This window comes from Marmota marmota, unplaced genomic scaffold (genome assembly GCF_001458135.2).
Source record: "Marmota marmota marmota unplaced genomic scaffold, marMar, whole genome shotgun sequence".
In the NCBI taxonomy this organism is placed as follows: domain Eukaryota; kingdom Metazoa; phylum Chordata; class Mammalia; order Rodentia; family Sciuridae; genus Marmota; species Marmota marmota.
In genome coordinates this window covers 33,461,009-33,476,503 of record NW_026000240.1, presented here as the reverse complement: position 1 = coordinate 33,476,503, position 15,495 = coordinate 33,461,009, and the positions used below count along the sequence as shown (strand labels likewise).

The 15,495-nt window shown below is 51.7% G+C and overlaps 2 protein-coding genes across 5 annotated transcripts in view; both read left to right on the top strand.

Moving 5' to 3' along the window:
• The window catches only part of LOC107143177 (RAD54 like 2), a 60,265-nt gene extending 57,054 nt beyond the window's left edge, over positions 1-3,211 (top strand). For all 3 annotated transcript variants that reach the window (XM_048794638.1, XM_015486773.2, XM_015487113.2), the window contains one exon: positions 2,624-3,211. In XM_048794638.1, coding sequence (XP_048650595.1) covers positions 2,624-2,907 — 284 coding nt within the window. In that variant the 3' untranslated portion in view covers positions 2,908-3,211. The remainder of the gene's footprint in view (positions 1-2,623) is intronic.
• A 2,776-nt stretch (positions 3,212-5,987) lies between these two features.
• The window catches only part of Grm2 (glutamate metabotropic receptor 2), a 12,471-nt gene continuing 2,963 nt past the window's right edge, over positions 5,988-15,495 (top strand). The window contains exons 1-4 of one of the 2 annotated variants that reach the window (XM_015487109.2): positions 5,988-6,133; positions 7,967-8,552; positions 10,860-11,697; positions 13,932-15,007. In XM_015487109.2, coding sequence (XP_015342595.1) covers positions 8,103-8,552; positions 10,860-11,697; positions 13,932-15,007 — 2,364 coding nt within the window. In that variant the 5' untranslated portion in view covers positions 5,988-6,133; positions 7,967-8,102. Of the gene's footprint in view, positions 6,134-7,966; positions 8,553-9,137; positions 10,673-10,859; positions 11,698-13,931; positions 15,008-15,495 lie in introns of those variants that run through there. The other variant, XM_048794641.1, reaches the window with a different exon arrangement.

Below are 15,495 nucleotides of genomic sequence, written 5' to 3'. Positions count from 1 at the left end.
GACACATGTGTTGGAGGGAGCTAAAAGGGAAGGGTACTGGGAAACAATCTATACTCCCTAGGGGCTTATGTCCAACACAGTTAACTTCATCTGCCACTTAATTACCTCCATGGGGTACTGCTCCCTTCGGCCTAGTAGTACCCAGCAGACACTCTTCAGTGCCCCTACTGTGGGCATAAGACATGGTACAAAGTCATCAGGCCAAGGCAGTCCCCAGGGCAGGAAGGAGGAGGACCTTGACCTTCCCTGCAACCGTCCTCTGCTCCTTGCCTTCCCCCTCCTTGGCCCACCCATCCAGCTTCCTTCCCTCCCAAACACTGCCTGCCAGGGGGTGTTAAAGGACTGCTTGGCACCTGCTACAGCTGGCTGCAGCCGCAGCAATCACACTTCCCAGCTCTTTGGTCTGCCCGCCCACTCCCTGGTGTGGGGGCTGAGGGTCTGCCCACTTCTGACGGCCTGTCCTGACACTCAGGGCGGACTCTAGGCGTTCACCCACCAGGTGCATGCCACTTAACACAGCAGTGTGTAGTGGGTGCATGGTGGGTGCCTGACCACCCAAGGCTTGGCCTGTCCCTGCTGCTTCCCTGCCGCTGCCCCATCTTGGGCTGGGAGGTGAAAGGGGGTGATTAGCTGCCTTGTGCCTGTTATTACATTGATGTATTATTTAGCTCCAGAGAGGCAATGAATATTTGATCTACTTGCACTGACTGTGGGCAGAGGAAGGAGGGACTGGGGTGAAAGTTTTAGCTTCTATGCCCTGACCAGCAGTCCTTGGGATTTAGGTGCTGTCCTGCCTTGCCTGGCAGTCTTTCCCCAAGGACACAGACTTAAGACACTGTGGGTGGGCCTTGGTGGGGCTATAAGGGTACCACTCCCCTGCATTACACCTCTTTGTCCTGAAGTCTCCTATGTTCCCAGAGGCTATCTTTATCCCAGCATGCTGAGCCCAGGGCAGAAGGAGGTACCCCTGAGCCCCTTCCTCTGATCACCCCTAGCCTAGGAGTGGGGAGGGAGAAGGCATCCGACTGGGAAGCAGGCAGGTCCTTGTATCTCTGGGTCTCAAGAGAACTAGTGGGTGGATGGGCTGACAGAATTTGACAGTAATGGAGCCAGGAAGGAAATATCACCCTTGTGCCTTTCAGGCTTGTAGTCCCTGGGGCACTGATCATCATTTAAGGAGTGAGTGAGGAGCTGGAGTTCTGTCCCAGGGTCAGAAGGAACCACCCATAACTCAAGGCTCAGCCTGGGCTCCCACTCCACTGTGCTCACATTGCCTCCATGCTGGGAGCCATGCCAGGGATCCCAGCAAGAGAAGGGGCCATGGGCTGGTGGTCTGGCACTTCCAAGGCTTACTGCACATCTGCCAGTAGGGCTGAAAGGGAGTCTTCTGGGGGCCAAGTAGATTGGGGGAGCAGGCTCCCAATCCCAGTTGAAGTTCAAAGACGGCTCCAGGCCAGTCCAAATGCCCATTAGTTCCCAGTTGTGCCCTGTTCACCTCTCTATCAAGAGATAGGAACTGGGGTTGCCTTCCTATCCCTTACCTTCTATGATGTTCGACAGCTGCTCCCTTCCCCTCACATAGGAAGGGTGTCACATCAGTCTTCTCCCAAACTGGATTCCTGCACAGTGTGCCTGAACTCCTTGTTCCTCCTTGCCATCTCCCAACTGCATTTAGTGATTCTGATCTGGGAAGATGAACTGAGGGGTTGCTTCTGGACAGGGCAGATGAAGAGCCACTTACTCGGAGGATGTGTTGGATGTGCAAGAGCCAGTTATGGGGGACTTGGGCCATCAGCCAGCTCAGCACTGTTTTGATGCTCCCCAGCCACCAGCAAAAGTGCTCTCATAGCCCTTTTTGCTAACTTGTAACAGAAGTAGTACTAAAAGTTTGTGGATAAGGTGGGGTAGGTGAGGGTTCTTCTGGGTTGACCCAGGCACAGCGGGAGAAAGTCCTTAAATAAGCTTTATCCCTGCACCCTCCTTCTTTGCAATGTGTTTCTCAAGATTTTTCTATCCATATCACTTAGCCTTCTCAAGTGGGGATGCAGTGAGGCCAGGGGTAGGGACCAGCTGATTTCTTGGTTACAGCTGCTCCTTGAGGAGGCCTGCATGGGGGTGGAAGCTGGAGAGTAGACCTCTTGGTCCATTCTTCCATCCTCTTGCATTATGGGCAGTGTTCTGTAGCTGACTGGACAAACTTCTCTCCAGACCTGAAATGAGAGGTGAAGGGGATAATACTTGGGTCTCTTTGTTCTATACTCAGTTCCTTACCCTAGGGCTGAGTGGCTCTTAATGGATGAAGGGGTGGAGGGTAGCAGGCTTTGTGGGAGTGCAGGGAGCTGAGGCTAATTCAGGGAAAGGAGAGGAGTAAATAGCCAGCTGCTCCCCTCTCCCATTCCTCCCTCCCTGCTCTCTCCCTTAGTCTTGTCAGTACAGCCCCAGTTAGGGCAGAGGGCAGCTAGAATGGGCCTCCTGAGCCAGGATGGCTATATAATTTACGAGGGGACTGTGCACACTGAGTTGCTGAGCTGGTGCAAGTCCCTGCCCCTGTCCCTAGAGAAGGGAGTTGGGGAGGGGATGGTGGTGGTCTTGGCTAATCTATGCTCCCTTGTCCTGGCCCTAGGAGCTGACACAATGAGTGACATGAGTTCTGTAAGCCTGGAGGTGGGCCCTGGCAGCCGGGAGACTTCAGCCATCACGCTGTCACCTGGGGCAAGCAGCCGTGGCTGGGATGATGGTGATAACCGGAGTGAGCACAGCTACAGCGAGTCCGGTGCCAGTGGCTCATCCTTTGAGGAGCTGGATCTTGAGGGCGAGGGGCCCTTGGGGGAACCACGATTGGGCCCTGAGGCCAAGCCTCTGGGTCTGTTTCGGGAGCCTACTACCCCTGAGAAGGATGAGGAGTAACTTGCATCCTGCACCCTCCTGTGGGTACTGTTGCTGAGGAACTGAGCAGATTGTCCAACCCTCTTCCTTCTTCACCTCTCCAGCCCAGACTATGGCTGGGGATGCCTGGGGGACCTGACTTCTACCCCAGGCCTCTAGTTATGCCTTCTCCTCACTGCCCTTTTGGTTCCCAGGGCCAGAGGAGATAGGGACTGTTACCTGTACCAGACTCTTGGGCTGCCACCCCTGTTGTCTTTTTTCAGATTCATGTTAGAGCGCTTCCAGAACCCAAAATAAAGCAAATGATTTTCTTGTTTCACCTGTATTTGGACTGTGTGTTTGTTAGTTCTGTATTGGGGAGATAGGCTAGGAGTAGGCAGGAGCCTCCCAAACCCAAGAGGAAAGAACCCTGGAGTTGGGTGAGGAGGATATTGAAGGTTTTCACCCCTTGCTCTGTGGCCCCAGGGGACAGTCACCCCTGCATTGCAATAGCCCTAGGAGCTTCCCAGGCTGCTGAAGAGCAGAACAAGGGGTGTGAGAGCCAAGCAGAGTGTCCTTCAGGGCTCCGGAATGGAGAGCTTGAATTCTGCCTTTGTTTGCTTCCAAAGGAGGCCTTTGTGTCTGTCTTGAGTGTGCCTGTGCTCATGCTGGGACCTTCCCAGCAGGTGAGGCTGTCCCTGCTGTGACTGCCAGTGCCTTTGAACCTGGGTATGTTCATGGACACCACAGATAGGGCTGCTGGTGGTGTTCCTGGGTGAGGCTGTGCCCAAGTAAGCATCAGAAAGGATGTGATTGTGGCTGGGCATGACTGTATATGTATGGATGACTATGTAGCTATGTGTGTGTGGTGCTTTGTTTTGTGTGTTTACCAGTATGTGGTTGCATTATAGACGTGTGAGGCTAGCTGGCTGGAAGCATCTTTGGGGGGCTTTGTCTATATACAGTTCTCTCTTTGTGGCTATGTATGTTCATCTGTGCATGCATGGTTATGTGTTCATGTGTAAAGCTATATGTTTTATTATGTATCATTGTATAAAGCTGTGGATTAGTGCAACTGTAAGCTCTTATTACAACTATGTTTGTGAGCATATCTATGTGCATAGCTATTTGTATGTGTCCATATGTATGTCCTGCTAAGGCTATGTGGGTGGCTATGTCATTGTGTATATATGTAGCTGTGTCCACTAGTACTGTGTGGGAGCATTGCATTTACTTTTGGGTGTTATCTACATATACAGCTTTATATTATGGCTGCACTGACCTTTACAGTTACGTGTGTGGCCAGGTCCACTTGTACAGTTGTGTGTGTAAGGCTATGTGTATGTATCCAGTTGGAAGTGGTGGCCACACAGCTGTGTGTTACCATGTGTCTGTGCTGCAGTGGGACAGTACAGCTCACTTGCTGCAGGCCATGTGATGGACTTCTTGGGCTGCTGTTTGTAGCCATATCTGTATAAAGTCCTTTGTCTTTTGTGGGGCTCTTTTGGTGAGTTGCCTGGATGTGTGGCTGGGATTGCTGTGCGGTTTCTTTTACCTCAGTACCCTCCTGCAGTCAGCCTCTCTGCTACATGAACCCAGCCCATTGCTTACTTACCCCAGGGAGCAGTCTCTCGGAGCCATCTAGAGGGTAAAGGCAGCCGGTGACAGAGCCAGAGCTGGAAGACAGCATGTTTGTCTCTCCAGCTTCTTCTGACAGCTCTGAACCCTTATCCCACTACCCATTGTGATCTCATTTGCATTTGGGTTTGGGTTTGATGTCTGTTTTCTTTCAAACCTGTGTTATTTCCAGAGCAGTGGGGCATTAGGTTTGGGTGTACAGGGAAATAGTTGTTCTTGTGATCCCCTCCTATATGCCATACATACATATTGTGGGGGTGGGGGTGTGCTTAAGGGACCTGGGCTAGACATTTTCATCAGCACATAGCTGACCTTACTTCCACTGACACCTGTGGAAGAAAGGGCAGTTGCCAGAGGTGTGTGTAGGGTTGCGTGCCCCTTAGCACTTGTTAATGTATGTACATGTTGGGGGTAGATAACACAGGCTCTTGACCTAGATCTAGGTACAGCCCTTTCCCCAAATCCTTCAGCATAGCCAAGCACTACAACTTATCCACCACCCCTACCCAGGGGCATCCTTCCCCATCCTGCTGGGGGAGGGAAGAGTCAAGAGCATCTTCTCAGAGCTGTCCTCCCTCTGCTTGGGCTCCAGCTCTGGCTTCCTCCTACGCAGCCAGTTCCAGAAGTCTTTCCTCAGCCCCCTCCCCTCGCAGATCCCCCTGCTAGCCCTAGCAGATTCCTCAGGGTTGACCTTAGTCCCTGGTCCTGAAGGCCCCGCCCCCTACAGTATCTCTTAGCCATAAATGCCCTTTGTGCATAGAAGTGGAGGGGAGGGGTAGCAGCTGTAAAGGTCATCTGCAGGAAGGAAGGGGTGGCCCCATCCTCTGACCTCCCCCTCCCCACTGTCTTCCTCTTAGTTATTCAGGCCTGCTCTGACATGGAGCCTGGTATGTGGTCTCAGCTGCAGTCGCTGGATGGAAAGAATGGATGTGAGGACAGGGACAGACTTGCGACAACAGGCCAAGGGCTCCACCTACCTCACACGTGCCCTTTTACCTGTCCCCCACTGTCCGCTGACAACCCTAGGGCTAACTCCTCCTCTCTTACACATGGGAAACCATATCAGCGTATCAGCGTGCTCATTTCTCCAGCCTCAGTGACCTTCCCAACCCAGTACCCCATACCTTGTACCCACCGCTCTCTGGGACGCAGTCTGACTACGAGGTGGTGGGGGTAGAGAGGCACCTACTCCAGCACAGCGGGAGCACGAGGGGATTCAGCACCACGCGGCGGACAGCTCCTGGTCCGGCGAGGAGCCGGAGTCGCGGAAGGCTTTGGGCAAGGAGTCCTGGAGGTGTCCGAAAGGAGGCGGAGGCCAGATTGGGAGGGGGATACCTAGAGTGGGGAGGACCGGAGGAGGGACTGGGGGCGGGCCGGGGCCGGGGCCNCCTTCCTGCAGATGACCTTTACAGCTGCTACCCCTCCCCTCCACTTCTATGCACAAAGGGCATCTATGGCTAAGAGATACTGTAGGGGGCGGGGCGGGCCGGGCCGCGATTGAAAGCGGCAGGGTGAGCTGGCGGAGAGCGCAGAACCAGCGAGCGAGCGAGCGAGCTAGCGAGCTGGAGCCGGGAGCCCTGCGCCCCTTGCTCCACTCTGATTCTCTACGTGCTGGAGCTGGGCGCGCCAGGTAGGGTGAGCCCGTAGTACCGTGGCCGCTGCAGACCTTTTTAGCCCTGACCCCACGTCCTGGCGCCCCCGGGTCCTCGAGTTCTGGGGCACCCAGGCCGGGGCGTACAGACCTGCTCTCTGGGAGCTTTGGGAAGCGGGAGGACAGCCCAGGGCGTCCCGCCTTTCTTCCCATAAAACGCACGACCTGCGTCCCGCTCCTCGGTTCATTCCTCGTGTTCCAATGTCCTCTGATTCTTCTTTCTGTCTGTGCCTCCGTCTTTTGTCTCAGCCTTCCTGGACTCTCTTGCCCCCTGATCGGATTTGTGGCCCTGGCCTCCTGGCTACCCGATTCCGGGGTTCTGTCCCCTTCCTGCCTCTGGTCTTTCATCTGGGCCTCCCTAGTGCTGAACCCTTATTTGCGTTCCTTTCCATGAGTGTTGGTCTTCATTCCGGCTTCTCTCCTGTTTGCCTGGTTGAACTGATTCTTTCCGGTTCCCATGGGATCCCAATCCCCTTGTCCCAGTACCAGTGGGAGATTTAGCTCTGGGGAAATGAGGAGACAAAGTGAGAAGCTCCAGTCTGTATAGCCAGGACATGAGATCCATGAACTAGTTGCTGTCTGCTTCAGCCTTAGTTTCCTTTCCTGTTCTGAGGAAAGATTTATATCCCTCCCCCAGCCTTTTTAAGCCAGCATGATTGTAGGAGCCTGTGTGGGGTGGGTGTTTGGGAAGGCTACTGGGGGTATAGATGATAGAATGTAGAGTGGAAGACAGAGAAAGGGGGTGTCTAAAGGCTAGCCTCAGGATGGACAAGCCCCTGAGACTGAGAATGGGGAGGTCTGGAAATGGTGACTTTCTCTGCTGTATTTGAAGTAAAAAGAAAACAGAGGCAGAAAGTCTCAAACAGTATCTTACATAGAGCTAGAGTTCAGAACTCATCCTCAGCACTAGAGATTCTGACCAGATGAATTGTTCCCCAACCTATGACACATGTACTTTCATATGTACTTGTCCTGCTCATACAGGACCCATGGCCGCTTTGGTGCCTTCCCTGGGGAGTCTCATTCAGGGCCTATGGTCTCCATTTCTTTCTCAGTCAGGTAACTGTAGAGATGGCCTTTTAAGAACCAGATGCTAGCACCCTTAGGTATTTATCCAGGTATGTGGAGGCACCCAAATGAGGCCTGGGGAGGGAGGCTGGAGGTGGTGCCCTAGAATTCCTGCTAAGCAGAGGCTCCAGTACTGCCGTGCATGGAAAAGGGGACCAGCAGCTTCTTTTAAGTAGCTTTTTATAGAAGACTAAGAGAATACTCTGTCATGTTATGGGGTCTCCCTAGGATTGGAGAGTATCACTTGGAGACTCTTCCTTGGTAGGTCTTCAGACAGCAGGGTCCCCTCTCTGAAAATCTGAGGCTCAGGACAGGGACTGTTTCCCTGAGTTTGTAACTTTGACATGGCCTCTGCTGAAAAGGTACTGACCTTGAGATCTTGTGACGTTTGTGTAGAGTCTTGGACAGACACCCTTTAATTTATAGAGGGCTTGGCATGGGTTGGGTTCTTCTGACTTCTTCCTGGGCCTCCACTCCCTGTCTCTTTTCTCCTTATGCTGAGCTTGGTAGGTGTACAGGGCCCATATCTAGCCCAAATCAGAGCAGGGTTGAGTGAGAGACTCAGGGAGGTATCCCAGGAGCTTCTCAGCCTAGTTAGTTACACCACTCTCCCCATGACCCCTGAGTCCCTGGGAATTGGATGTGAGGAGGGACAGAGTCAGAAGGGGAAGCTGGGGAAAAAAAGAGGCAGCCACTTTTAGGTTCCACTTTTCTCTTTCTGTTTGTCTCTCTATTTCTCTGCAGGAGCTGGGTCCCTTCTCATCCCTCTTCCTGTCTGTCCTTTCCTGGTCCCTTTCTCCTCCTCTCTTTGCCTTTGCTGCTTCTATCCTAATCCCCTGGAGACCAGCGTCTGCTGGACCTATCCATCCCCTTTGGAGCCATGGGATCGCTGCTTGGGCTCCTGGCACTGCTGCTGCTGTCGGGTGCTGTGGCTGAGGGCCCGGCCAAGAAGGTGCTGACCCTGGAGGGGGACCTGGTGCTGGGTGGGCTGTTCCCGGTGCACCAGAAGGGTGGCCCAGCTGAGGAGTGTGGTCCTGTCAATGAGCATCGTGGCATCCAGCGCCTGGAGGCCATGCTTTTCGCACTGGACCGTATCAACCACGACCCCCACCTGCTGCCTGGGGTGCGCCTGGGTGCGCACATCCTTGACAGCTGTTCCAAGGACACATATGCCCTGGAGCAGGCACTGGACTTTGTACGTGCCTCTCTCAGCAGAGGTGCTGATGGCTCTCGCCATATCTGCCCAGACGGTTCTTATGCCACCCACGGTGATGCTCCCACTGCCATCACTGGTGTCATTGGCGGCTCCTACAGTGACGTTTCCATCCAGGTATGTGGAGGCCACCCAAATGAGGGCTGGGGAGGGAGGCTGGAGGTGGTGACCTAGAATTCCTGCTGAGCAGAGGCTCCAGTACTGCCCTGCATGGAAAGGGGGGACCAGCAGCTTCTTTTAAGTAGCTTTTTATAGAAGACTAAAAGAATGCTCTGTCACATAATAGGGTTGATTTCTAGAGATTGTGTAAGAGAAACTCCCCTAAGGAAAAAAAGAAAAGGGAAACACCACACACTAAACACACACACACACACACACACACACACACACACAAACACTGTGATGATGTTAAACAACCTGAGAGGCCAGACCTCTGGAGTCAGTTTCTGGGTTTAAACTCTGGCTCTCCCACATGCTAACTTGCATGACTCTAAATAGGGTTTTTTCCCCCCCGTGTCTTAGTTTTCTCATAAAATGGAATTTATAGCTGGTGTGGTGGACATGCCCATAATCCCAGCAACTTGGGAGGTGTAGGCAGGAAGATGGCAAATTTGAGGCCAGCCTGGGCAATTTAGTGAGACCCTGTTTCAAAATAAAAAGTGCTGAGGATGATGCTCGGTGGTAGTGCCTAGCATGTGGGAAGCCCTGGGTTCAATTCCCAATTTCCAGTACCAAAATACACACACACACACACACACACACACACAATTGGATTCAAAATATTTTCTACTTTTAGGTTTCTAGTGAAAATTTAATGAGCAAAGTATGTATCCGAGGGCCTGGAAAGTCATGAGGGCACAAAAAATCTTAACTGCTATTGTTATTAACCAGTTTTATAGATGAGTAAACAGGCAGAGAGAGAGGACGTGTCACAAGCCAAGTTGTGGCAAAGGGGAGATGCAAAGTCAATGCTCTTAGCCCAATTTTTCAAGACCATCTCTTTCTGGATTAGAGCAAGGTAGGCAGATAGAACCCAGGAGAAGCCAGAGGAGAGAAATAAGATGGGTAACCAGGAGGAAGAAAAACAATGTGTGTGGAAATAAGGGATAAGGTACCCTAGGGTCTTTGGAGGTGAAAGATTTGAGGAGGTAATATGAGGAAATATTCCTCACCCCTGCCCCTGCTCTGCCTTCTCACAAGGGGCCAGCACAAGGTGTATTGTTGTGTTGCTGGGCTTCAGCAGAGGTTGCTGGCCCAGCTAACTTCCCTTTGCTGCTTCCTGGGCCGTCTCCTGGGCACACCTGGTTGATTTGACCCAGGTGGGATTCTCTTGCTCCTTGACTGCGTCCAACCTCTTGCCCAGATCCTCACTTGCAAGTGCCCTGTGTAGGCTGTTGGAAGATGAGGCCAGAACTGGGGCCCTGGCTGGGGACCATATGGGGGCCTTGGCTAGGACCTCAGCTTCCTTTAGGAGACCAGCAGAGAGCATTGCTATTAGACCCCTGACCTGGAATGCTTGTTTAAGAGAAATGAAGCAGAGGCAAGAACCATCGAGTGGTCCTGCTAGTCCCAACTACTGGGAGTAACTGGATGGCAGTTTGATCAAGGGTGACTGTGCCAGCATCTGCAGCCCTGACTGGGGACAGGGGTGGGTGGGCATCCTCCCATCTGTTGATGTCTTCATTAGGGGCCTCTGAGGTGCTTTCCCAGCCCTGCTCCTTTACATAGTTCTTGTCAAGGGCCCATGAATTTATTTCCAGGAGCTGGGTTACCTGCTTCCCATCCTAGGCTGCCAGCCTTCTGTAGCAGGGACCACACATCAGCATTCCCATCTCTTCTCTCTTGCCCATATCCCTATCAGCTTCCATATGCCAGGAGCTGTAGTGTCTGTGCAGTATCATTTTTATGTGCTCAGCAGCCTTGAAAGGATAAGAAACTGAGGCTCAGTGTGCAGCTAAATGTCAACCTTTCTTAGTCCCCTGCCTTGCATCTGGTTGAGGTGTGATTCAGGACCCTGGGGCCTTAGCCCTGGATCTTCTCCCTCATCCCTTGGGAAGGAGCAGAAACTTCCCACTCCTAGGTTGAAGACACGTCAAATTAAGATTTGATTTTAGGTGCCCCTCTGTAATTCCAGGAACTTGGACTCTGGGACTGAGGCAGCAAGTTTGAGGCCAGCTTCAGCAACTTAATGATACCCCGTCTCAAAAAATGAAAAGGACTGGAGATGTAGTTTGATGGTAAAGCACCCTGGTTCAATTCCCAGTATTGCACACACATACAAAAATTAAGATTTGGCCTTTTGAGAAAGGGAAACTTCAGGGCTATCCTGCGTGGATGCTTAAGTGCTAGATGTGGGGATTGCCCTGTTTCTAGTGTTCATTTGATCTGTTCTCTTATCTTTGCCATCTCTACCCTGCTTCCCAGGTGGCCAACCTTCTGCGGCTATTTCAAATCCCACAGATCAGCTATGCTTCCACCAGTGCCAAGCTGAGTGACAAGTCCCGCTATGACTACTTTGCACGCACAGTGCCCCCTGACTTTTTCCAAGCCAAGGCCATGGCTGAAATTCTCCGCTTCTTCAACTGGACCTATGTATCCACTGTGGCATCCGAGGGTGACTATGGCGAGACAGGCATTGAGGCCTTTGAGCTAGAGGCTCGTGCTCGCAACATCTGTGTGGCTACCTCAGAGAAGGTGGGCCGTGCCATGAGCCGTGCAGCCTTTGAGGGTGTGGTGCGTGCACTGCTGCAGAAGCCCAGTGCCCGTGTGGCTGTCCTGTTCACCCGTTCTGAGGATGCTCGGGAGCTGCTTGCTGCCACCCAGCGCCTCAATGCCAGCTTTACCTGGGTGGCCAGTGATGGCTGGGGGGCCCTGGAGAGTGTGGTGGCAGGCAGCGAGGGGGCTGCTGAGGGTGCCATCACCATCGAGTTGGCCTCTTACCCTATCAATGACTTTGCCTCCTACTTCCAGAACCTGGACCCCTGGAACAACAGCCGGAACCCCTGGTTCCGTGAGTTCTGGGAGCAGAGGTTCCGCTGCAGCTTCCGGCAGAGAGACTGTGCAGCTCACTCTCTGCGGGCCGTGCCCTTTGAGCAGGAGTCCAAGATTATGTTTGTGGTCAATGCAGTGTATGCCATGGCCCACGCACTGCACAACATGCACCGTGCCCTCTGCCCCAACACCACCCATCTATGCGATGCGATGCGTCCTGTCAACGGGCGCCGCCTCTACAAGGACTTCGTACTCAATGTCAAGTTTGATGGTAATAGTTCTGGCTAGTGTCCATCAGCTTGCTGACTCTCTTAGAGGAAGAGGGAAAACAGATTTTCATGTTCTATTACTTAGCTAAGGAAACATAGCATAGCACAAGCAGAGAACTCTTCCAGGGGGCTGGTGTCAGAGCCAGGACAAGGACTACTAGGCAGAGGGGACTAGAACTGGAGCCTGGGCTGAGGTTTTGCTTCTATTCTTTTTGTAGCACTGGGAATTGAACCCAGGGCCTCATACATGCTGGGCAAGAGGTCTACCACTGAGATACAACCCCAGCCCTTTTTATTGTTTAGTTTTAGATATGGTATTGCTAAATTGCCCCAGCTTTCCTCTAATTTGTGGTCCTCCTAACTCAGCCTCTCAAGTAGTTGGGGTTACAGGTGTGTGCTGTCACACCTGGCTTGCCGAGGTTCAACTTCCTGAGAGACCCTTCGAGATAGGAGACCTCTGGCCTGTTCCTGCTACTTTGAAGGTCTTTGGCTCCTGCTCGGTTCTTGCCCTGTCTCCTGACTCCTTATCTTGCTTGGGGTGGAAACCAGGGGATTCCAAATCCATTCTTTTTTTTTTTTTAATATTTTTATTTTTTAGTTATCGGCGGACACAACATCTTTGTTTGTATGTGGTGCTGAGGATCGAACCCGGGCCGCACGCATGCCAGGCAAGCGTGCTACCGCTTGAGCCACATCCCCGGCCCTCCAAATCCATTCTTAGATAGCTGCGAGAGAGTCTGAATCAGACTAGATTGAGGGCAAGCATTGAAATGACATTCTATTTAGGGAAAACTTCTATTCCTAATCTTTATTTGCCATCTAAAGTGGTCCTGGTGTCTTCAAATCAAAAGTTAAAATGCTTGTTTTAAGAACAATGAGAATCATTTAGAGTCATCACTAGGTTTCAGAAAGAATCATTCTGGGAGCAGTGAGAGAGGCTGCCAGAACTGACATAGCTTGGAAGCACTGGCGCAGGGTTAAGACAAAGAGTACAGTCATCCTCAGTATCCATGTTTCTAGGCTCTCTATGGACACCAAAGTCTGGGGTTGTTTATCCCTTATATAAAATTGTGTAGTATTTGCATATAACCTATATCTGTCTTCCTGTATACTTTAAAATATCTCTCAATTACTTATAATACTAAATGCAATGTAAATGCTATGTAAATAGTTGTTATATTGTAACAACAACAACAAAAAGCCTGTGCATGTTAGGTATAGATGCAACCCTCATAGAACTAATTGATTTTAAAAATTGTTATTTTGATTCTGGGTTGGTTGACTCTGCCGCTATGGAACCTGTGTCAACTATAATTTCAATAAGATTGATGTTCAGAGTTGTGATAGAATGAGAATAGAGGTTAGAGTTGGAATGTGGGCTCTGATTGAGTGGATGTTAAAGGAAGGCTATATTCAGTCTACTGGGCATGGATAGAATTATGGTTGGGCTAGAAATGGATTTTGAGAACTTTGACACTGACTGGAAAAAGTAAGAGTTTGGAGGATCTTGGGTTTGAATTACAGGCTGAACCATTCACTCATGGAGACTTAAGAATGTTTTCTTGAACTCTGATTTCTCACTGGGATCAGGGAAGGTGTAGTCCTGACTCCTGAGCCTGGCTGAGCCATGTGAGGTTCACAGGGGATGAAGTGGGGGTAGAGAGTGGCAGTGACCATTCTGTGAAGGGAACTGGTTGAAGGTGACACTGAGATTGTGATTCTATTTGTACTGGAATCAGTGTTAGGGCTGGTGGGGGATGGAGCTGAGGTTATTGTTAGGATTAGTGGGACCTGGATTGCACCTGAGGCTGGACTTAGCTTTGGGTTCTCTGTGTTAAGTTTGAGGAGGGAGCTGTGTTGTGATAAAGTTGGGGTTTGGAGCCTGGAGGTTGGAAGGTGTTAGAGACTAGGTCTAAGGTTAGATTTGGCAAGTCATGGTTGGGGATTGGTATAGGCATTAGATTTGTGGAAATCACTTGGCTTTAAGGCTGGGGTTACCTTTGGAGTTTAGGATTGGTGAAGACTGAGGTTTGATGCTAGAATTTAGGGGTTAGAATTTGTTGTAACCTCCTAGAAAAGTGACTAGGGTTAAAATAGGCTTTATTATTGGGGTGAAGATTGGAAGAGCTACTGATGGCCTTAGCTTTGGGATTGGATCCATTTGAGGGTGAGGGTTGAGTTTCCATTAGGATAACCCACTGATCCAACCTTTTCTTCCTTCCCTCCCCCATCTCAGCCCCCTTCCGCCCAGCTGAAACTCACAATGAGGTCCGCTTCGACCGCTTTGGTGATGGTATTGGCCGCTACAACATCTTTACCTATCTGCGGGCAGGAAATGGGCACTATCGTTACCAGAAGGTGGGATATTGGGCAGAAGGCCTGACTCTGGACACCAGCCTCATCCCATGGGCCTCACCTTCTGCTGGACCCCTGCCTGCCTCTCGCTGCAGTGAGCCCTGCCTTCAGAATGAGGTGAAGAGCGTGCAGCCAGGTGAAGTTTGCTGCTGGCTCTGTATCCCCTGCCAGCCCTATGAGTACCGGTTGGATGAGTTCACCTGTGCTGACTGCGGTCTGGGCTACTGGCCGAATGCCAGCCTGACTGGCTGCTTTGAGCTGCCCCAGGAGTACATCCGCTGGGGTGATGCTTGGGCAGTGGGACCTGTCACCATCGCCTGCCTCGGTGCCCTGGCCACCCTCTTTGTGCTGGGTGTCTTTGTACGGCACAATGCCACTCCTGTGGTCAAGGCCTCGGGTCGGGAGCTCTGCTACATTCTGCTGGGTGGTGTTTTCCTCTGCTACTGCATGACCTTCATCTTCATTGCTAAGCCATCCACGGCTGTGTGCACCTTACGGCGCCTTGGTTTGGGCACTGCCTTCTCTGTCTGCTACTCAGCCCTGCTCACCAAGACTAACCGCATTGCGCGCATCTTCGGTGGGGCCCGGGAGGGGGCCCAGCGACCACGCTTTATCAGTCCTGCCTCACAAGTCGCCATCTGCCTGGCACTTATCTCAGGCCAGCTGCTCATTGTGGCTGCCTGGCTGGTGGTGGAGGCACCGGGCACAGGCAAAGAGACAGCCCCTGAACGGCGGGAGGTGGTGACACTGCGCTGTAACCACCGTGATGCAAGCATGCTGGGCTCTCTGGCATACAACGTGCTCCTCATCGCACTCTGCACGCTCTATGCCTTCAAGACCCGCAAGTGCCCCGAAAATTTCAATGAGGCCAAGTTCATTGGCTTCACCATGTACACCACGTGCATCATCTGGCTGGCATTCCTGCCCATCTTCTATGTCACCTCCAGTGACTATCGGGTGAGCTGCCTGCTGCAGAGGTGGGAGGGGATGGGATGCTGGACTCTTGGTTTCCTGGTATTTCATTTCATCTCCTGATAATTGATGCTCCAAGAGCTTATATGTTCACTCAGGGACCCACAGCTTGTGTGGACCCTATAGGAAGGTGAAAGGGATGAGTAGGGACTGGGCAGAAAAGTGCGGAACTCAAGTTAGAGTTAGAAGAGATGTCAACCAGGCTTGGTGGTACATGCCTGTAATCCCATTGGCTTGAAAAAGTTGAGGCAAGAGGATCATGAGTTCAAAGCCAGTCTCAGCAATTAAGTGAGGTCCTAAAGCAACTCAGCAAGACCCTGTCTCTAAATAAAATATATATGGCTCTAAATATAAACATATGTATGGCTGGAGATGTGACTCAATGGCTAAGCACTCCTGGGTTCAATCCCTGATACCAAAAAGAAAAGAGAGAGAGAGAGAGAGAGAGAGAGAGAGAGAGAGAGAGAGAGAGA